Source organism: Chrysochloris asiatica, unplaced genomic scaffold (genome assembly GCF_000296735.1).
Source record: "Chrysochloris asiatica unplaced genomic scaffold, ChrAsi1.0 scaffold00041, whole genome shotgun sequence".
Classification (NCBI taxonomy): Eukaryota; Metazoa; Chordata; class Mammalia; order Afrosoricida; family Chrysochloridae; genus Chrysochloris; species Chrysochloris asiatica.
The window spans coordinates 17,045,059-17,068,165 of NW_006408559.1; the positions used below are offsets into that span (position 1 = coordinate 17,045,059).

Consider the following 23,107-nt stretch of genomic DNA (forward strand, 5'->3'; position numbering starts at 1 on the left):
GAATCCGGGGACGTTCAATAGAATCTCCCAGGTGAAAGTGTCGCCAGAATTTCCAAGATACGGAGCGCTCATGTGCCTCTCAAATTATCCTAAGGACCCTTCTCAGGCTACTGAAAGGTTGTCTCTCATTCAAGGTGTTGTAAAGGTGTTGAGCTAAGCTGTCTTCATGCATTCATGACTGTCCGCCAATGGAGGGACCAGGGAGAAAACAGGATTCTTACACTCTATCCAGTGGGCCTCCTTCCCAAGGTCACCCCTGTAAGGGCTCCCGGCCCAAAGAGAACTCTGAGACTGAGTGCCGTCTCCAAGCACACTCGCCCAAGACTACAGGGGGACACAGCATGTCTGAGGGTACACAGGATGGAGAGGTCCCTGAGACCTTGCCCGAGCTCCTGAGGCAGGAGGCTTGTCCAGGTGACATATGCCCTGTGGACTGTCACCTGCTGCCAAGCTGCTCCATGCACAGCGGAACAAACTGCCACCCGGCCCTGTGCCATCTCCAGGGCCACCTGAGAACTGAACCCCAGTGACCCCATAGGTTTTCCCGGCTGAGTTTTGGGAGGAGAATGCCAGGCCGTTCTCCCTAGGTCACCCTCACCTGGAAGATGTCTGGAATAACCTGCTGCTAAGTTCAGCATCACAGAAGACAAGCCTCCATGGACAGACGGGAGATGCACTGGCCAGGAACTGGGCCCAGGTCTCCCCACAGCAGCGAGGCCATTGTTCATTGTTTGGTGGCCACTGAACTTCCCTGATAACAACTTAACGCCAGCCCCGCCCACAGCACTCCTCGCACAGATAAGTTCCAGGGTGGCGTGCATCAGCTGTGGGGTGGCGTGGAGGAAAGCTTTAGCAATGACAGACATCAAAGCTCTGCTTTGTAAAGTTTCCACAACAAGCTGTTCTTCACAACCCTAAACTAACTAGGTGACTTCAAAGTCTCCCTCACGTCTCTGGGTCCAGTCTCAGAGGGCTGGACGTGAACTAGACAGAGAAAACCAGTTCTAGCAGAGAATTGTGGACTTCACTGAGAGATGTGCATACAGTTCTTCACAGCGTCCTTGCCTCCTGGTTTACATATCCCCTTCTGCAGAGGTGCCCTCTGATGCCATGGGGCACACTTCTCTCTGGTCCCACGTCCCAGGCTCCCCCCCCACTTCTCCCCCCACAGTGTGACCATGTTCTAGCATGTTCTCAGTGACAACCCCTCACACTAGGACGTCAGTTCTGTGAAGACGAGGGTTGTCGTAGGCTGAGTTTTCCAGAGAAGCAAAACCAAAGGATATATGTTTATAAAGTCCTTCTCACATGTCCATCATATTGGGAATAGGCCACACCCCCAAGGAAGCATCCCTTTAGCTGATTGGCTACTCATAACCACTCATCAAGGAGCTAACTAGACGTGTATTAGGTTTCATCCCACCGGAAAAAGCACAGCCCAACTGCTAAAGTTCTGGAAATCCTGGCCTCCTTGAGCTGACATAGAAATCTAACCATTGCATGGATGTTTGCCCAGGTTTGCTCATGCTAAGCCAGAGCGACTTGCTCAGCATACTGTAAGCCGATTCTCTGCTGGATGAATAAATGGATGGCTATCCTGGTGTGGCCCTGGAAGACAAGCACACTGTAGTGTTCACCGCGAGATCGGAGGTTCAAACCCACCAGCCGCTCCTGAGAAGCCCTATGCAGGGTCACTTTAAAAGTCAGAACTGGCTCAGTGGCACACAACAACAAATAACAGATATGGACTTGAACAGAACAACTACCTCGGACGCTCCAGGAATACGCATCGTTTTCTTGGGGTCCTCCATACCTAGCTCACACATTTAACAGATCAACTACTTGCATTTTTTCACGTGAGCCAGCCAGCCTTTCTTTGTACTTTGTCCTGAAGGGTGATTCTGTTGCCAAGTGAGATCTCATTGTATTTCACTGTTTTCTAGTTGACTGTTTCTCGTTAACAAGAGTAAGTGAAAAATTGCTAGTGTGTTCTACTTGATACACGCAAGGGGGCTTATTCCAAACAGGTCTGTGATCAGTGAATGGCTACAGACAAGTCCTCGCAGTAATACACTAGTCTAACCCTTCAAAAAGGAAAACATCCAATCAAAACAGTGGGTTCCAAGGAGATGTGTTGGGCCAGTTCAATTCAGCTTGGAAGGTTACGGGGCCTGCTTGACTGGAACTCCAAAGGCTCATCTTGATACATTGTCTTGAAGGACAAAGGACAGTAATAGGGGCTACGATAGAGTCCTGGTGTGGACAAGCAGTGGACCACAAGGTTGGTTTGAATGGCAAGGTCAGTGGTTCAAACCCACAAGCTGCTTCTCGGAAACCTTATACAGGGTTGCTATGAGTTGAAACCGACTCGACAGCACTTAACACAACAACGTTGAATCAGTTTTAAGAAAATGAGGAACTTTTTTGGTGAGAAAAACATCAGAAAAGTTAACCCAAGGAATTTTTTACCATTACAGCAATGCACCTGCCCATTATACCAGGGGAGCAAGGCCTGTCCTATGAAAATTTCCTTGGGAAACCTAACTCATGCACCCTAGAGCCTTGGTCCTGTCCCTTCAGACTTGGTTTTGTTTCCCAAACTCAGAGAACATTTCAAAGGAACGTGCTTTGAGTCCTTTGAGGATGCCCAAACTGCCACTTTGACTAGGTGTCTGTCAGAGAGCTCAGGAGGCTTCAGGCGCGGCTAGGGAGAAGAGCACAGTTCCTTCCTACAGAAGTGTAAAAACCCAGATGGAGGCTACGTCAAGGAAGAACATCACCCTTTGATACTTCTGTTAATAAAGGTTTCCATGAGTTTATAGCAATACTTTTGAACTCATTGTGGTGTGGGGAATTATTTAATATCTCTTCTAGTTGAGGTCTGTAAACTCCCACCACCCACGTTTCCTGTGGGTCTGGGTAAGAGATGGAAGGGAAGATACTGACAGAGCCCATGATTCACTTGTGAGTGGTCATTAGCAGGGCTGACCGTGATTGGCCAATACTGCATCCTGCTGGGTATAAAACGAGCCATCTCAGAAGCAGGAGGGGGATCTCACGACCACCACAGATGAAGAGCTGGAATGAAGCGCATCCTTTGGATCTGAGATGCCTTCCCACGGAACCTCCTGGACCCAGGGACAGAGAGCTGTGACACTAACGGCGTGACGGGGGCAGCAGAGCCCGGGACAGAGCAGTGGGTTTCCCGGCCACGGAGCAAGCAAAGCCGAGTGACAGTGCACAGGCGGCTTGCCTGCCAAGTGGGGCGCCTTCGGGCATATACACTGATGGAGCCAGAGCCCAATGTCTTCCGCCTGAGGCTTACGGTGGAGTGCTGGGTCCCGTAGGCATTTATCAGCTGCCCTCAGAGAGCTTTGTAACGTGACAGAGCAGGGCAGAGAAGGCCTGCCTCTGGGCACGGCCCATGAGAGGCTGCTCTGGCTGGGCAAACTGTGCCCTGAGCACTTCTGACCCTGGGTTACAGGCTGCTGACTCCCCTTAAAGCCCAGAACTGTGGGTGGGGTGTCTGAGGTCTGCGGCCACTGCAGGGAACTCTCATGCCCCGCTGAGGAGCAGCGGGCACCCTGGGAAGGATGCTAACTGTCCTGTTTTCTGAACTCACACCTGTACACAGCTTGGACAATAACCTCTCTAGATGGCATTCTGATGAATTGTGGGGGTGGGAGGCATCTCCTGCCTGGTGCTTGAAAACTGAAGAAAAGGCGCAGAGAAGGCTCCCTGGTGTGATGGACTGTAGACACAGATGAGCCCCCACTTTGTGGAACACGAGGAAGACACCCCACTCGGAAGGAAGTCAGACCTGCTGCGACGAGGACAAAACTTGTCATGAACTAATGCTAAATGTCAAAATCAGACGTCTGGCCTAAATACACGTCAGCAAGAATCTCTGTTCTAATGAGAGGAGATAGTTGACTCTCGGTCACTTCGTACCAGAGTAGCCAGTGTGGGTACCCCGGCCCACCCCAAGTGCAGGCAGTTCCAGGCCTATGTTGGGTTAGAGCTGAAGTCGAACCTGGGAAGGGGGAGCTGGTCAGTGTAGATGCTGGCCGTTTCATCCCCCTCCCAGCACACCCCCGTCACCGGGGCTCACCCCTCCCTGTCCGTCGTGATCAAGGAGACCAAGTCTGCATTCACACCCGGCAAACAGTGTGGAGTCGAACTATCCATGGACTGACAGGCGGCCAGATGGACGGACTGCAGCATTCTCACCTCAAGTGGCCAATGGTATGTGTCTCTAAAATGTAAACATAAGAACCAACAATACCTCACTTTACTACAACTTCTGGCATCAAGAAGTTTAAACACAAAGTTGCCAGTGAGGGAACTACCACTCATTGCAACTCCAAGGTGACCCAATGCGCAAAGGACAGTGGCGACTCTGAGGGTTCTCAGGGCCTTTTGAAAGTATACCTCCAGGCCTTTCCTCCAAGGTGCCTCAGGATGGGCTCCAACCACCCAAGGAGTCCAGCATGCAATTACTGCAAATCTTCACCTGCACTGATACCACGGACACAGCAAACATTTAAGAACAAATAATTTTCAAAACATGCCCTGGAATGCTAATGGGTCAGGCGTATTTCCTGAGAGCCACCAGCTATAGCACTGTAGCGACAGCAGACGTAGATACACAAGCTCATCATTTTGATCTTAACCACCATAAGATCAGAAATCATTGACAGGGGCTAGGTCTAGACTCGGTTTGGTATACTGAACACTTTGCTAGACAGAAAACACAAATGGTTGAAAAAACAAGAGTGAAGATAAATGTTACTCACCAAATAATTCAACCCACCAAAACAATGACTCATTAAAATATATATATAGCCCAGCTCCATCCAATTTACAGAAAACAGTACATGTATATAAATACGTACAGACCACTCAGCTGAGATGCTGAAATTGTCTGGATGCTTTAGATAAATCTGGTTTCCTCTTCCAACTTCATCCTTCCCTGTCCTTTTGCTCTTTTAAAATAGAGGCAACTTCAGCTTACGATGGGATTTCATTCTAACAACTCCTTGGAAGTCAGCCCTGATGTTAAGTTGAATACTTCCTTTTTCTATCATTATGTTTTTGTTGTTATGAGCTGTGGAGTCGGTTCCGACTCATAGCGACCCTGTGCAGGGTTTCCGAGGCTGTAAATCTTTACGGGAGCAGAAAGCCTTATCATTCTCCTGCGGAGCGGCTGGTAGTTTCAAACTGCTGATCTTGCGGATCATGGCCCAATTTGTAACCACTATAGTTGCCTCTTTTTCTATCTGCTTCATTTTGAAGTCTTGCTGTAGCGCTGCGAGTTAATGAGCTGGACTGCAATGTCGGTTTGAGCTGCAAGGTTGGTGGTTCAAGCTCACCAGCTGCTCCTCAGACACCGTATAAAGGGTCGCTATGAGTCGGAACTGACTCGACGACACTTAGCAACAACAATCTTTGTTTTGGGGGTTGGGAATGTTACATGTGCATACAGATGCCTTTGAACATATACACACTGGCACGTTATTAAAGATAAGATGCTTACAAACAGCACTACTGACGGCTGTTAGGTGCAGTCTGTTTTAAGTCCGACACATCCTAAGTCATGGACTGTTTGCAGAGTGTTTGTAAAACACCTTCAGGGAATGGGAAAAACCTGGTTTATGAAAACCCATTGGCAATTTCCTTGAAGTGCCTCTCCGCACACAGCTAAACTGGGGGTTGTTTTAGGAGCTGCCTGATAGAATGGAGGGCTTGTGGCGTAATGGTCAACTGCTTGGATGCTAACAAACAGTGGGTAGTTGGACCCCATCAGCTGCTTCCAGTAAGAGGACAGCACAGACAGCTCTACTCCGTCCTAGATGGTCACTAGGTGTCTGAATCGACTCAGCAGCCAGGGGAATGCCCCCTCAGATATCAGCAGGTCCTACCACCCTTTCGTGCAGCTACTGAAGGACATGGTCCAACACAGTCCCAAATCCACGGCAAGGGAAGGCCCAGGCAGGCCAGTCCTGTTATGGGGGGTTCTGAACACACTGAGAAGATTCTGTCCACGAACGAACCACTCACAGGACTCTAAGGGAAAAACGCCCCCGTGGAGCACCCTCTGGTGGTGAAAAGCTGGATTAGCAGAGGTGAACAAGTAGGAACTCCCCAGGAACTGAGAGCTCTACTATGGTGACCACCTCAGCTCTCCAGCCTGTTCAGTCCTGACTCTGCCACTTGCTGTACCTGCCACCCGAGTCAAAGTGTCCGCTGTATTGCGTTTCTGCACATAAATGTTGTATGGGTTAGATCAGGGGTGGGGAATCTTTTTTCTGCCAAAATGGTTAACATCATTCCCAGGCCCTTCAAAATGATCAACTTGAAACAAAATGATCAACTTGGCTGTCTTTGGTCCAACATTTAATTAAGTCAACCCTAGTGTGATGGCTGGAACTGCAGCTGCAGTTGCCTTGGCAGGGCCAGACCAAATGATTTCACAGATCTTACACGGCCTGCAGGCCGGATGTTCCCTGCGTTCCCTGCCCTCGCAGAGCGTGCTAGGTGAAGCACTCCACGTGAGTCTGCATCTGTCTCTCCAATAAAAACAGGAGACACTGAATCCTGATTTGCCCTAATGGGGACACACCAGAAGATGGTGCATCTGTATGCAGAAATAAACGCACATCTTCCTCATGAGGAAGGAAACAGATCAGGCCTAAAATTGGAAACAAAAGTCAGCAAACAGCAAATGTAAGAAGAGACACGGAGTAGGTTCTAACGGGTAGAGCTGAGTGTTCTTCCTTCTGGGGAGAAATGGGGAGGAAATGCTGTTTTCCGGCTGCCTGGCCCTTTAAGACAGCCTGTGAGGAGCTACAAAGGCTACTGATGGACGGGATGGAAACAGGAAGTGTGTGGAGTCCAGGGCCAGCGTGCTGGAAATACACAAAAAGATGGTGCCCGCTTTACAGGAGAAGAAAGACCAACATAAGAGTATTAAACACTAACTGAAGAGCACTTTTACCTGCATGCTCCCTGCAGGTGCGTCTCCTGGCGTGAGCACACTCCATCTGTGAGGTCCCAGGCCCTCAGACAGAAAGTGTCACCCCGCAAGGGGACAGCAAATGGCCAGTCACAACTCGGGGCCAGGGGCCAGACAGTACTCGCTGTGGGCTGGACAGACCACAGAGCCCCTGTCCGACTGCCCAACTCTACCACCGTATCTGGAGTGCAGCCAATGACAACACATTCATGAATGTTTTCCAGCAAAACTGGTTTTCATATGGTTTTCATGTGTCCTGAAATATTCTTTCTCGATTGTTTTTCTATCCATTTAAGAATGTACGGAGTCGTGGTTTGGTGTTGTAGAATAAGCACTGAGCTGTTTGTCACAGACTGATGGTTCAAACCCATCAGCTGCTCCTTGAAAACCCGATATGGGGTCATTGTAAAAAACATTCTCAATTCTCCAGCCCTGCAAACCCCGCATGGTGTCCTGCTTGGCACAAGGGGCAGAGAGGACCAATTAAGCCCACAATTAGGTATTGCGATTGTGTAAGTAAAGCATGTCTCTCACAGGAGGAAACGGTTTCTGAGGGGCTGAGAGCAGAGCTCAGGAGCACATGTCCACGAGCTGCATGCAGGGCACAGACGGACACACAGTAAAGGCTCGACTGAGAATGCCACCTCCTGACCTCTCACACCATCTCACACCAGCTTTCTACAGTGAGCACTGCACTGCAATCTGGGATGCTAGCCACAGGTCAACAGTTCGAGGCCACTAGCTGCTCCACGGGAGAACAATAAGGCTTTCTGCTCCCATCAAGAGTTACAGCTTCAGAAATCCTATCCTGGGTCACTTGCAGTTGGAACCGACTCCACGGCACACCACCACCACTGTTCTCCACAGTACTTACTTTGTGAGGATGCTTACAAAACTTGCTCTCTTTTTTTAAAAAAAAATATACTGACAACTAAAAAAAATATTACAAAGCAATGGGTATCGATAATCAACCTAATTTCAAAAATCCAATGCAAAAGTCATTACGCGGCCATCCTGGATTACTTAGTTTACTGCCTGCCAATAATTTAACTAAGAGGTTAATGAGCTTTAACTTCCAACATAAAATCTATCAGGGCGCACTATGCTGACTCCTTTAAAAGTCTTATGCGAAAAGTGGATGAATCCTTTAAAAGATGTTTTATTAACTGTGGTGTAGTGAATGATCTGAGGTCTCTACTAGCCATCGTCTGTAACTCGCACCAAACAGAGTTTGTGGCCTGCTGGGTCTGGGTGAGAGAAGGTGGGAACAGGGACGGGGACAGGGACGGGGACAGGGATGGGAACAGCTAGGACGACAAGACTCAGCTGTGGCTGTTAGCACAGTTCGCTGTCATTGTAAAAGCTTGAAACTCTAGCCTGAGTTTAAAATGAGCCATCTCATAAGCAGGAGCGGGGTCTCACTACCATCAGAGAAGAAAAGCCGGGAGTGGAGCGCGCCCTTTAGACCCCAAGATCCCTGCACACTGGGCCTCCCTGACCCAGGGACAGAGAGCTGTGACTGGAAGGAGGGCCAGAGGAGCAACAACAGCAGAACCAGGAGCCAGAGCAGCAGACAGAGCAATGACGTCCCAGCCCACGGAGCAAGGACAGCTGTGTGACTTTGAACTGGATGCTTGCTGTGTGTGGGGGGGGGGGGGGGCGGGCCAGGTTTGCTGACACTTGGGGCTAGAGCCGAGTGCCTTCAGACTGAGGTTTATGGTGGAGTGATTTGTCCTGTAGGCATTTATCTGCAGCGGACTGGAATCACTATACACGGAGCATTTCTGACCCACTTAACTTCTCTGATGAACCCCCTAACTGGGAGTGTGGGGGCTGAGGCCTGCGTGGCCACTGCAATGGATCATGGAACCCAGCTGAGGAGAGCGGGCTGTGGGAGGAGTGGGTGATGCCCCACATTTTTACAGTAACATGAATTCTCATTCATAACTTCATGTTGTAGTCACCAAATGGACAGAGGATGAAGCGCCCCAGTTCTGCGCCTTCCTCACTGCCCTGGAGCCCAACGTTGCAGCCACTGGGTGAATTCATCACTGATGATGTCACTCTCTCACTGATGCTCCACTGGATCAAGCCCGATGTCCTCCCCAAGGACTGGTAACACACTCCAGGTACCTGGGACAAAGTGTCCCCAGCCTCACGTCGAAGGAGCACACTGGATGTGCTTCTTTCAACACAGATCCCTTTGTTCTGCCAATCCGCGGTTTCTCCAGTGTTCTTCATCAGCACACCAATTCGGCTGCATCGGTTCTTCGATGGTGTCCTTTTGGCTGCTGAGCTTTTGCATAGGAAGCACCTGAAAACTACCATGGCTTGGGTGACGGGCACCTTAGTTCTAAAGCTGCAATTGTGATTTTTGCTTTTTACACTTTAAAGAGATCTTTTGCAGCAGATTTTGCCCAAAGCAATACATCACTGGATTTCTTGGGTATTGTTTCCATGAGCACTGAATACAATGAAGTCCTTGATAACGTCAATGTTTTTTGTTTATCATGAGTTTATCAGTCCATTGGCAGAGACTTTCTATTTTATTTCCTTGGCAATCAGTCCACACGGAAGGCTGTAGGTTTTGACCTTCAACAGTTAGTGCTTCAAGTCCTCTTTGATTTCAGTAAGCAAGGTTGTGTCATCTGCATATGCCAGGAATGAACATTCCTCCCTTGCTGATGCTGTGCCCTTGTTTGCTCAGCCTCCACATAGAGAAGAACACTGGTGACACAGTGGGTTAAGCACTGGGCTGGAAACCAACATATTGGTGGTTTGAACCCACCAGCCTCTCACAGGGACAGAGAGGAGACTGTCTGCTCCAGTGAAGGTTTACAGCCTCGGAATCCCTATAGAGGGAGCACTTCTGCCTGACTCAGAGCGGCACTACGCATTTGCATAGCAGGAGGAAACATTGCGCGGTTCTGTGCGACCCTTACAGGTGTGGTTACCCTGGAGCCCACTGCTACTGCCATCGTGCCAACCCACCTCTTTGGGGTTGCTCCTCATTTCCACAGAGCCTCTCCTTTAGACAAGCGTAATGTCCCCCAGGGATGGTCTCTCCTGGCAACATGTCTGAATGATGAGAGATGAAGTCTGGCCATCCTGACTTCCCAGGAGCACTCTGGCTGTATTTCTTCCAACAGATCTGTTGGTTCTTCAGGCAGTTCTGGCTTTAGTCTGGTGGAAGCGCTCCCCAGTTTGCTGTTGTTGTGGATGGCTCCCTTCTGACTCACCGAGATCCCACATAGCAAACGAGACTGCTGCGCACGGTGGCTGTCAGTCAGCGCATTCACGCTAACAGCGGTCATTTCACGCCATCAGCTACCCAGGCCAGGCAGTGCTCGTGCTAACTAGCGAGCCTGTACAGAATCTCCAGGACTTTGGGACTTCTACTGTAGTTTTTTGAACTGAGTTTATGAATTTAAAAATCCAGGGTTTTTATTTCCTCATGGACACCATACAGACCAAGAAATGCTGGTGGTGCACTGATTAAGCACCCAGCTGCTAACCAAAACTTTGTCGGTTTGAACCCTCTTACTGGCTCTGAGGGCGCCGTGCGCACCAGCGTCACTGGTATTAACTTCAGGGGCCTACATGGAGCCCCTCCCCTAGCGTAGTTCACTGTGAAAATAATAAAATGGAAGATTTTTTTAGTAAGGCTTTTCGAACAAAATGGAGCACCATTTTCTAAAAATTCAGATAATCTTAAAAGTATCTAATCTTAAAATCATGTTATTTTGACAGTTAATTGTCTCCCTCATTAAATTACTGAGAACGTAGCATTTGAGTATACTGTTTGTTAGATTAGGTGTACATCACTTTGTGAATTATGTTTTTGAATTCCCATTATAACTGTAACATGGCTGCTACGTTGGCTCACAGCGACCCCTCGAGACAGAGTGGGACCACCTCTGAGGTTCCTTAGGCAACAGTCTTCATGGGAGCAGACCATCAGCTCTTTCTCCTATGGAGGCCCTGACTGGGTTTGAACCACGTCTTCTGGGTAACAGCTCAGTGGTCCACCACTGCACCACCAGTGTCGGGACCTGGTGGGTGTACACCAGCCCACTTTGGGATGTGTAGGCTGGAGCATCTTCTGAATCCAGTTTGAAGCTCTGGAAGTTCTCTGTCAATGCATGATTGTAGCCGTTTCTGTATTACCTTTAGTAAAACTTTACTCGCATGGGATATCAAAGAGATTGTCTGATAATTTCCACATTCCATTGGGTCACCTCTCTTTGGAATGGGCACAAATATGGATCTCTTCCAATCAGTCGGCAAGACAGTTGTTTTCCAAATTTCTTGGCAGAGATGAGTGAGTGCCTCTTGTGCCACCAAACTTTCTTGAAAGATTTCAATTTTTATTCCATCAATTCCTGGTGCCTTTGCCAATTCCTTCGTGGAACAAGGGATATCATTGCTGATTTCTGATGGATCTTGGCTGAAAACAGAGAATATCAGAAAGATGTTTACCTGTGCTTTATTGACTATGCAAAGCCTTTCAATTATGTGGATCATGACAAGCTATGGACAACATTGAGAAGTATGAGTATTCCGGGACAACTAATTGTGCACATGAGGAATCTGTACCTGGACCAAGACAGAACTGTTCGAACAGAACATGGGAACACTGAATGGTTTAAAATTTAAAAAGGTGTGCCACAAGGTTGTGTTCTTTCACCATACTTATTCAACCTATATCCTGAGCAAATCATCCGAGAAGCTGGGTTCTATGAAGAAAAACGTGGCATCAGGATTGGAGGAAGACTCATTAACAACCTGCAATATGCAGATGATACAACCTTGCTTGCTGAAAGTGAAGAGGACTTAAAACATTTACTGATGAAGCTCAAAGAACACAGCCTTCGGTATGGGTTACATCTCAATGTCAAGAAAACAAACATCCTCACTACTGGACCAATAAACAAGATTCTTATCAATGGAGAAAGGTTGAAGTTGTCAAGGACTTCATTCTTCTTGGATCAACTATTAACACTCATGGAAGCAGCAGTCAAGAAATCAAACAACGTATTGCATTAGGCAAATCTGCTGCAAATGACCTTTTTAAAGTGTTGAAGAGCAGAGATGTCAGCTTGAGGACTAAGGTACACCTGACCCAAGCCATGGTATTTTCAATAACCTCATATGGATGTGAAAGTTGGATAGTAAATAAGAAAGACCATAGAAGAATTGATGCTTTTGAGTTATGGTGTTGGAGGAGAATATTGAAAGTACCATAGGCTGCCAAAAGAACCAACAGATCTGTGTTGGAAGAAGTACAGCCAGAGTACTCCTTGGAGGCCAAGATAGACAAACTTTGTCTCTCATACTTCAGATATATTGTCAGGAGGGACCAGTCTCTGGTAAGGTGGAGGGTCAGAAAAAAAGAGGAAGAGCCCCAACGAGATTGATCAATTTCAGATTGAAGAAGTTGGTAGAATTCTTCAATTTATCATTACTAGGTTTAGTGGGTGGTGTATATATTTGAATAATAGGGGTATTAACTGGTTTCCTTTGTAGGCATACAGATAGTATATTATCACAGACAGCGTTGCATTTCAAGATAGATCTTGAAATGTTCTTTTTGATGATGAATGCGATGCCATTCGTCTTCAATTTGTCATTCCTGGCAAGTAAACCATGTGATTGGCAGATTCAAAATGGTTAATATCCGTCCATTTCAGCTCAGTAATGACTAAGATATCATGCGTTCTGTTTCATTTTTTACAATTTCCAATTTTCCTAGAATTACACTTTGTAAATTCCATGTTTCGATTATTAGTGGATGTTTACAGCTGTTTCTCTTCATTTTGAATTGTGCCCCATCAATAAATAAAGGTACTAAGGGCTTTACTCCATTCTCATCATCGCGGTCAACTCTACTTTGAGAAGGCAGCTCTTCCCTACTCATATTTTGAGTGTCTTCCAACCTGAGAGACTCATCTGCCGGCATTGTATCTGACAATATTCAGGTGCTCCTCATCATGTGTCAATATTCAGTAGTCTGGGGCTAACAGTGTTCCACTGCTATTCATAAGGTTTTTAGTGACTAAATATTCACAAGTAGTCTGTCTCTCCTTCTTCCTAGTCTATCTTCATCTGGAAGCTCAGCTGAAACCTGTACACCATGGGTGACCCTGCTGGCATTTAAAATACGTGTGGCATAGCTTCCAAAATCACAGCAGCACATAAGCCACCACAGCCTGACAAACTGACAGATGAGTGGTGGTTGCAAGAGTTGTCAGCTATGGCTGGACAGAATGGGAAAAGGGACACAGCTCAGTGTGGACAGTAACACCATTCCTGCGGCCAGCCACAGCAACGCTGCTTTACTTAGCTGCAGTGAAGCCTGTGAATTTGAACAGAATGGAACCCGAATCATTATCAAACCCAAACTGACGTTCTATGTGAGTTTCATTATGAATTATAGCCAGGTTTCATTGTGGAAATGAAGTGATTAGAAATATTTGAGAAAGCAGTATGTTCCTGAGAACTGTCTTTACAAAGCTGTTACAGAAACCATTTCAGAAAGTGTAACAACGTGTGGCCCTCCATGGAAATGGTACGCTAGTGTTTCCGGAGCACTGGTACATGAGCGGTGTGATCTGGTCATTAGCACCGACGCTGTGAAGGCAGGGCCATGAAATATGATGCACGTGCGTCGTAACACCTCCATCTATGTAAACTAACCACTCAAAGTAATTTATCATCACCCAAGAACCCACACCGCTTCACGACTCCCAGAAACCTAGCACAAGTGTTGACTGAAAACATACACGGCTCTACACACACACCCCTCACTTTCTTGTATTCCACATACTGACATTGATGGAAAAACCCTGGTATTTGGTGGTATTAAAGACGGTCACTGATACTGTCTCAACCTGCTGAATAATAAGGAAGACTGCTTTAAACCGCCCCCCACCCCCACCTCTTTTTTTATTTTCTACAGCCATATGCATACAAAAGCTGGACAGTGAATAAAGAAGACCGTAGAAGAATTGATGCTTTTGAGCTGTGGTGTTGGAGAAGAATATTTTAAGTGCCATGGGCTGCCAAAAGAACCAACAGATCTGTGTTGGAAGAAGTGCAGCCAGAGTGCTCCTTGGAGGCCAGGATGTCCAAACTTCGTCTCTCATACTATGGACATATTGTCAGGAGGGACCAGTCTCTGGAGAAGGATATCATGTTTGGTAAGGTGGAAGGTCAGAGAAAAAGAGGAAAACCCCCAGCGAGATGGATTGGCTAAGTGGCAGCATCAATGGACTCAAGCGTGGCAACAGTAGTGAGGTTGGTCCAGGATCGGGCAGTGTTTCGTTCTATTGGGCATAGCGTCGCAATGAGTCGGTACTGACTCGATGGCACCTAACAACAACAACAACAACAAAGCCAAAAGACCTGATAGCATAGTGGTGCTGCACTGGGCCGCTAACTGCAAGGTCAACAGTTTGAATCCACCAGCCACTCCTTAGGAGAAAGATGAGGCTTTCTACTCCAGAAAAGATTTATTGTCTCAGAAACCCGACAGAGGGTGACTAGAAGCTGGGACGGACTCAACGGCAGGGACACTACCACCACTACCGCTTCCTCCCACCAGTGATGACCCCAAAGGTTTGAGTGACTTCTCAGATGTCTCAGGACTGGAGCCATGGAACAATTCAGAAGACTGAGAAACCTGATGCTAGCCTAGAATCAAGGGAGTGCTGACTGGCCCAGGGAGAGAAGACAAAACACCAGGAGAAAGCCTACAGGTGGTCCCCCCTGCCCCCTGCATTGAGCTGGCAGCAGTGATGCCAGCGGGAAGGACTGAGGTGTGTACGGGAAGACTCCCAGTGCTCAGAGCCACTGGTAATGCGACTTCCGAAGGGAAACTGAGGACCTCTGTACAGCAGGATGCAGCTGGGGAGTGATTATTTATAGCTGAACTATTAATAGGTCTACTCAATACTTAGGCAGTCCTGGTGTGGCGCTGTAGGGTAAGCACTGGACTGCTAACCACAAGGTCTGTGGTTCAGACCCACCAGCCGCTCCTCAGAAACCCTATATAAAGGGATTCAGGGGCACTTAACAACAATCAATATACACTGCACCTAGCCTGCTAACCGGAACGGCAACAGTTTGACTCTATCATATCAGCTGCTCTGTGGGTCAGGGAGAGATGCTGCTTTCTGTGCTCCTAAAGATTTACAGCCTCAGAAACCCTACAGATGGGCGCTATGAGTCGGAATCAACAATTATATGTTGTTGTTGTTAAGTGCAGTCTAGTCTGTTCTGACTCATAGCAACACTGTGTATGAGTTCCAAGGAGTAGCCTTACATTCCAAACCAACTATGCAGTCCAGCGCATCTACCTGCAACGCCACACCAGGACTATCTATGAATTTATACATAGATACAATTTTTTTTTAATACTGAAAGAGGTTAAATGCAGCTATAGAAATAGCTAATCAATTTAAAGTTTTGTAGTTACTTAAAGGTGCCTGGTGTCTCCTTTAAATGGGTCAAGTTCTGGGTTGCTAACAAATCACTATATCAGTGTTTCCAATCCACCCCGCCCCCGCCCCCCACAGAAGACAGATGAGGTCTGTTTCTGTAAAGATTTTCAGTCTAGGAAAACTTATGGGGAACTTCTTCTCTGCCGTATGGAGTTGGCTAGGTCTGAACCTACCCCACCACAGTAGGTTTGGTTTTCATTTCTAGTTATACAGGTATGTGTATAAAATATAATGAAAGAAACCTGTTTATATGAATCAACATGCAGTTCAAGAGCACCAGCTGCTCCTCAGAAATGCTATACAGGGTCGCTATGGGTCGGAACCAACTCCACAGCACTTCACAACAACAACATAAAATCTACGATGTAATTTGATGATTTTCAAAACCCTTTAGCATTTTTAACGTCTTTATTTAACTTTCTTCACTACAGTCCTTGTTTCCGTTTTACTTAGAATCCAGATGGGGGTAAACCTAGGTGAAAGCAGAGTTTCCATTTGGAAAGGAGCAGCTTCAGTTAGAGACAATGGCAAACGTGAATTGTGGGTAATGTGGCACACCTTACTGTCATTATCACATGGTTACACCAGTCCTCATAGAGAAGATGCCGCCAGGGTCCTCCCGGGACAATGAACTACAAATGTCATGCTCATGAAAAACATGGATACGCTACACCTACCCAACTGCAGAATCGTTCAAGTTAACAGTTTCGAGATCTAGCTCAATCATACTCAAACATCTTGCTTAACGAATATGAGTATTAAAAAAGCAAAAAAGCAGAGAGGAAACGCAAGTGAATTCATCCAAACGTCCGTTTTCCCTAACCTCTGTGTTAGCCACTCTCCCCCAGCCGTGCCCAGCTGTCACAGGTGGGCCCCCTCTGTTCCAAGTTCTGGTCTTCCGAGGTTCCTTCCACTTTGGAAAGCATGATGGACCCACATGCCTGTGGACCTCTGCATCGTAATGTGCGGTGGGGCCGGCCGAATGTGCGGTGGGTGTGTGGAAGAGGAGGGACGCAGGCTCAGGTGGGCAGGACTGGGCAGGAACAGGGAAGCTGACCATGCCACCTGGATTACACTTACGGTTGTTGCTGTCCTTTCTTTTAAAGAAAGCCTCCCTCTGTCCCCTTTTGTAATTGGCTTCAAGCCTCCCTGAGTCTTAGACAGAAATGAAAGCTGTATGACTTCAAACATTAATGCTTCCTTTTAAAAACAAAAAAAAAACCCTTGAATGTTAAGTTAGTTTGAACAACACACAATAAAGTGTGTGGGAAATGAGCCCCTAATGTTCTTGGTGGTTCTAAGCCAATGCCAGTGATGCCTGGAGTGTGAACCACTGAAGCGCACACTGAGATCAAGTACACTGCACGCCTCTGGAGGATCAGCCTGCCACGGTAACAGTGTGTGAACCGCTGACGTGCATTAGATCGTTTATATTGCGTGCCTCTGGAGCATTGGCCCGCGAGGGTAACAGCGTGGGAACCGCTGACACTGAGATCGCCTACACTGCACGCTTCTGGAGGGCGCTCCTTGGGAGGATCAGCCCGCCACGGTATGAGCGTGTGAAGCGCTGACCCTGAGATCGTTTAATCGGCGTGCCTCTGGAGGATCAGCCAGCCATGGTAACAGCTGTACACCTACCTCAGGAAACGGGAGGTCTCTCAATTTCTAGTTTTAGTCAGAACAGAGAACTATAGTTTCAAGAAAACTAAATATTTCAGGAAAAACTAAACATTCTAAGAGCAGATAACCATGCCTTTATTTATTTATTTATAATGTTTTTGGTAGCTTATAAATGCAAAAAGGGAAAAAGGAAATACATGAAATGTAAATCAGTTAGGAATATTAGGTAACATACAGTGTATTTATCCAATGACATTTAAAATTCTTTGTGAAAAAAGTATAATAAACAAGGATATAGGCAGTAGACTATTAACTATATATATGCACAGAAAAAAACCTGGTAAAATACGTATTTGATGGTGAATGAATTTCTAAGATTGTGTTTCGTTTATCACTTTCTGAATCTCCATTTTGGATGCGGATTATTATTCAAATATAAGTAAAATCAACACTAAGTTGCCGACCCCTGGCTCCGCAGTAAACCCAGCAAGTGCACACGGAAAGCAGTTCTTTGAAAAGGCCTTGCCATCGAAGGCGTTTGGGTTTACCTTATCGGTGTAGAACGCTCTGACTTCAGGCCTGATAGAGTCAAAGTCTCCATTGATGAACTCTGGCAAAAAGCTGAAAGAAAGTGTTCCAAGTTAGTCACTATTTAATAACTATGCACTTGTTCAACATCAAAACTAAGATCACAAGGACTCGCGAGAACAAATGTGCTCAAAAGACCAACGGCTACAGCCAATGTTTCGTGTGAGTGTGCTGTCCGGTCATTTACTCGCAGTCTCCATTCACTAGGACCGAGGGCCACTCCATATACACAATGAATCCATCCATGAGGCCAACCATCAGTATTTGTCTTATTAAAGAAGAAATAGAGATTACAGAAGACTTCTGGTTCAAAACACTCCCAATCCTAAAGATGCTCACATAACCTCACCATCTTTTGCATACTATCTCCCACATACAAACCAATCTCACACAACTGGACTCTCACATGAGTTTTAAACTTTCAACAGCCGTGGAAACCACACAGGACCACGCAGATTTGGAGTTCTGAGGACAGTGCTATCAGTTTTCAGACCTTTCTCAAAGTTCCTATGGGCAGTTTTCTGGACTCAGGAGTCTTCCGTACAGATGTGAAATACTACAAGGGTCATGGTTGGTTACTAAATCCAGGAAAGGCTCCCAAGACCCCCACGTAGCTTTCTCACAATGATCTTAGTTTTCTTTCTGGCAATACTTTTGTTTCTTGGAACTTGCTCCAGAAAGTTCACTTTACTTCATCGCCAGAGAAACCAAAATCAAACCCAGTGACTCACAGCAATCCTCCAAGACAGGACGAGTGCTCCCTAGGGTTTCTGAGGTGGAGAATCTGTCTCCCGAGGAGTAGCTGATGGATTAGAACCGCCGGCCTTTTTGTTCACAGCCCCACTGCGCCAACATGAGCATCACTTACTATTTTGATATAAAATATCCACATGTCCTAGATTTCTTCCCACGCAACACACATGACTGTGGAGAAATAACACGTTTCTACATTCTTCAGTGCTCCACACAGATATATGAGGGGGCATCAAACAGTTTGTGGAAAAGTTCTAGACCCTTTCATTCCGTGCGCTTTCTGAACCCCCCTCGTATGTATGACAGCTTTAGATGAAATGCTTGCTAGCACTTCCCTTCACATCCCACGACCATCAGTCCAGTGTCCTGGCTGAAAGGGATAATAACCCTTCTCTCCTGCCTTCCCTGTGAGGCACTAGGCTGGGAACCACAGCTCGGTGGCTCAAACTCACAAGCTGCCCCTCAAGTCAACTATCTCAAACACTATGTTGCAACTGTTTAGTGCTGTCAAGTCGGTTTCTGAGGAGCAACTGGTGGATTTAAACCACTGACGGTTATGGGTCAAACGGACCTTGCGGTCCAGTGCTTATCCTCCAGCACCACACCAGGACTCCGCAAACACTACCGAGGATCGCTGTGAGTTACAGTGAAGTCAATGGCAGTGGGTTTGTCACGTTTTCCCAGAAGATCACACCGTCCCATAGTGGAACACATCTCCAGGTCAAAGGGGGCTGGAGAGCCACCATCTGGGTATTCGCTATCCGAGAGCAAGAGACAACTCCAGGTCACCAAAGCCACCAGCCAGGGATCCTAACGGCTGGAGTAGGATTCAGCCTGAATACTGTGTCCGGGAGCCCCTGTGAGGAGAGCACGGGGCAGCTAGCAGGCTCTCACGGCACCACCCACATGGGAAGAGTGCTGGTGAACAGGAAACCCATCTTGTGTGCACTTTCAGGGTAATTTAGATTTCAGAACAGACTTCAACATCTTCCTAGAAATGTCCTCCTCAGAACATCACTGCTGCCATCTTCATAGCAGCCCATCCACATAGCTCTAGGTGGGTTCCAACTACCAGTCTTTGCTTAGCAGTCGAGCGCTAAACCATAGCATCACCAAGGGTCCTTAGCATTACAATGACTTTTTCATAAAATCTCCGTTTATACTTTGATAGACATCTTATGCCCCGTTACCACTCGTCTGTCTGTCTGTCATATTGTGGTGGCCTGTGTGTTGCTATGATTTTGGAAGCTATACTACCGGTATTTTACAGTGCTTGGTGAAGTGGAGGGTCATCAAAACAGAGGAAGACCCCCCAACGACATGGATTGGCAGAGTGACAGTAACAATGGGCTCAAGCGTAGCAACGATTGTGAGGTTGGCGCAGGATCAGGTGGTGTTTCATTCTGTTGTGCATGAGGTCACTATGAGGTCGCTATGAGGTCACTATGAGGTCGCTATGAGGTCGCTATAAGGTCGCTATGAGTCGGTGCCAAGTCAACAGCACCTAACAGGACTGAAAGTAGACTCTTAGTCATTTGGTGTGGTGGGGGCTAGTGTGTAAATTCAGTCATTTTCAAAGTATCTTTAAAACCCCCTCAACAACCATACTGCTGAACACCACTGTAAAGTGCAGGGTCAGGTGCTGAGCAGACACAAGGATACATCCCTCCAGCAGCCCGCCACCCCGAGGTCACCCGGAGCTAGGACGGAAAGCTGTTTCTGCCCCTTTAAACCCCGAGTTGCACTGACGCTGCTCTGCCCTCATGTATGGGAGTATGGGAGTCCTTCATATCTAGCGTTAGTACAGCAGTCTGCACGCATCATTATCAGTGTTGGCAACCATGGCGGAAGGTCCGCTGCTCTCAGGGCTGAGCACCGGTGTGCAACTTCGAGACGAATCCAAGTCCTGGTAACAGTGCAGAACGTCCCCACAGGGATCCCCAGACTGTCACCTTTATGGGAAAAGATTGGCAGATCTCACTGAGTGGGCTCAAACTGCCTACTTTCCAGTTAGTAGCTTAACGCCTTTAAATTTTACGTTACACTGTGAATAATGAAGCAAGAAAGCATTGAAACTCATTGATATTTTCACATAAAACAGTAACGGGGAAACAAAATGCTATAAATAAAAGATAACTAACTTCTGGGCGTGCTGGGAGCTGCGGGCATCAGTGCAGACACAGCCATGTCCAAGAACCACGTACAACCAGTCCTAAAAATGGCCCAGAAATGGTGTCAAGAAACCCTGATCACAAATGAGTCTCTCAAGGGGGTGGACCCCAAGTTTCTGTGGAACATGCGCTTTGCCAAGAAGCACAAGAAGGGCCTGAAGAAGATGCAGGTCAACAACGCCAAAGCCATGGACGTGCATGCCGAGGCTATCAAGGCTCTCGTAAAGCCCAAGGAGGTCAAGCCTAAGATTCCAAGGGGCGTTCACCGCAAGCTCAGTCAACTGGTCTACACTGCCCATCCCAAGCAGGGGAAGCGTGCTGGGGGAAACATTGGCAAGGTTCTGAGTCCAAGGCTAGTGCTCAAACTAAGGCTGAAGCTTCAACCAGGCCTCAACTAAAGCTCCAGTTAAGGCCTCACCTCAGGCTCCCAAAGGTGCCCAGGCTCCCACAAAGATGGCTGAGAGTTCTCCATCTGAGGACAGGGGGACTGGCGTGACCCTTTGGGCTGCCACCTGCATGGAACTGGTGTCCTCCTGAGCTGTTTGTACAAATAACCTGAGGCAGGGTAAAAAAGAAAAAAACGCTTCTGAGCGCTTTCAAGACAATTCCCCAATGTAAGTGTCACGGACTGCAATGTACCCCTAAAATCAAGGGGTCACTTGGCTAGGCCACAGGACTCAGGCGTTAGGAAGTTCTGTGATGAGGTCATCATTGCCCATGGGATCCGCCCATCAGCTGTAAGGGATCAGGGTGAGAAACAACACTCTGACTCAGTTCACAGCCCTGATCTGCTGGCAGGGGAGGTTTCCTGGGTGTGGCTGGCATCACCTTTTTGCATACAAGAGAGAGAAGGAGGGTGAGATGAGCAGAGAAGGGGACCTATGGCTACCAAGAAAGACCTACTGTGAGCACAGCATGGCCTTTGGACCTGGGGCCCCTGTGCTCAGAATCTCTAGACCCAAAAGACGACTGTAAATGTCCAATGGATGCTGTCCCTTCAGATGTGAAAAGGAGACTAGGGCCCTTCCCCAGAGCTGGTAGAGAGAGCAAGTCTTGAATGTTTGTTGCCTTTGAGCCTCCTACACTATGAGAGAGGCTTGCCTTTCTGTTCAATCCACTGGGTATTTCTGTTAACAGGAGCATTAGAGAAGTCAGGCACAGAGAGGCGCCATTTGTTAAAGCCTGGGATACACGTGGAAATGACTGAAATCATGGTAAACTTTGCATCAGATGCTCCACCTTTTGAAATTTCCTGAAATGTACTTTTTGACACTGCAATTAAAAGCCGGTCTCCATTGTCTGAGGTGCCTCAGGCATTCTGAAGACGCGCTTAGTGGAGAAGATGTGTCCCCAGTGTGGAGTTTCAGAACTCTCTGGGGACTGATTACACACTGATCACACAGCTCACTGGTTCTCCTGTCCTTGGTCTACAGACACTGGTGGTCAGTGGTCTCTCAAACTCCCCACAAGTGGTGCGATGCCTCGGATACCCCCACTGAACTCTTCTGGCACTGGTCACCCACCAGTGGCGAAGCGAGGATGTAACATGGATTGAAGCCAGTGAATGAGCTAAATTTCTATCCTGTGGGACAACAGCTAAGGACACCTGGATATGGTAGGCTACAGCTACCATCCCCTACTGCACACCTGGGTACTGAGAAGGACCCAGTTTTCTGTCCCCATGAACATGCCAACGCTCCCTCAAACCAATCACTCATCATAAGCAATTTCTGTAAATGTCTTCCAGCTTCTGTTAGGTTGTAAGTTCTTTGAAACTTACAAGATCTGTCTCGAGTTGATCTTAGTCTGCAAAGTACCAGGACCACAGATGCTGATGGTGATACAGTAAATCTGGAAGGGTACAAGCAGAGAAGAATGGAGTGAGGAGGGAGAAACACAGGGCATGGGGGGGAACAGAAAGAGAGAACTGGGGAGGAAGGAAGAGAAGGGTGTGAGAACAGGCATTAGGGAAAGGAGGGAGGGAGGGAGAAGAAGACGAAGACACAAACTTTACACACACACCCTTTTCCTAGAAGCCCTGGGGGTGCAACCATTCACCACTGGCCTGATAACCAAAAGGCTGACAGTTCAAACCCACCAGCAGCTGTGAAAGGGAACAGACCTATCAATGTGCGTTCATAAGGAGCTGTTGTTTTTGTTGCTGTTAAAAACCATCGAGTCGGTCAGATCTCACAGCAACCCCGTACAGGGTTTCCAAGGAGCAGTCGGTGAGTTTGAGCCGTCGACCTTGCAGTGAGCAGTCCATTGCTTAGCCTACGGTGCCACACGGGATCCCACAGCAAGGAAGGAATACGAGTTGGAAGCTACTTGAGGGCATCTAACCAAAACAGTACTTCCTCTGTCTTGTGATGAAGGTGCCATAGCAGAGCTAGACTGCGTCTATATACACCGGCAGCTCAGTACTTCCTCTGTCTTGTAATGAAGGTGCCATAGCAGAG

The 23,107-nt window shown here is 47.5% G+C and overlaps 1 protein-coding gene across 1 annotated transcript in view; it reads right to left on the reverse strand.

Annotated features, from left to right (window-relative positions):
* The window catches only part of TPK1 (thiamin pyrophosphokinase 1), a 161,293-nt gene that overhangs the window by 97,657 nt on the left and 40,529 nt on the right, over window positions 1-23,107 (reverse strand). Inside the window, exon 3 of the mRNA XM_006861288.1 lies at window positions 17,685-17,757. Coding sequence (XP_006861350.1) covers window positions 17,685-17,757 — 73 coding nt within the window. The remainder of the gene's footprint in view (window positions 1-17,684; window positions 17,758-23,107) is intronic.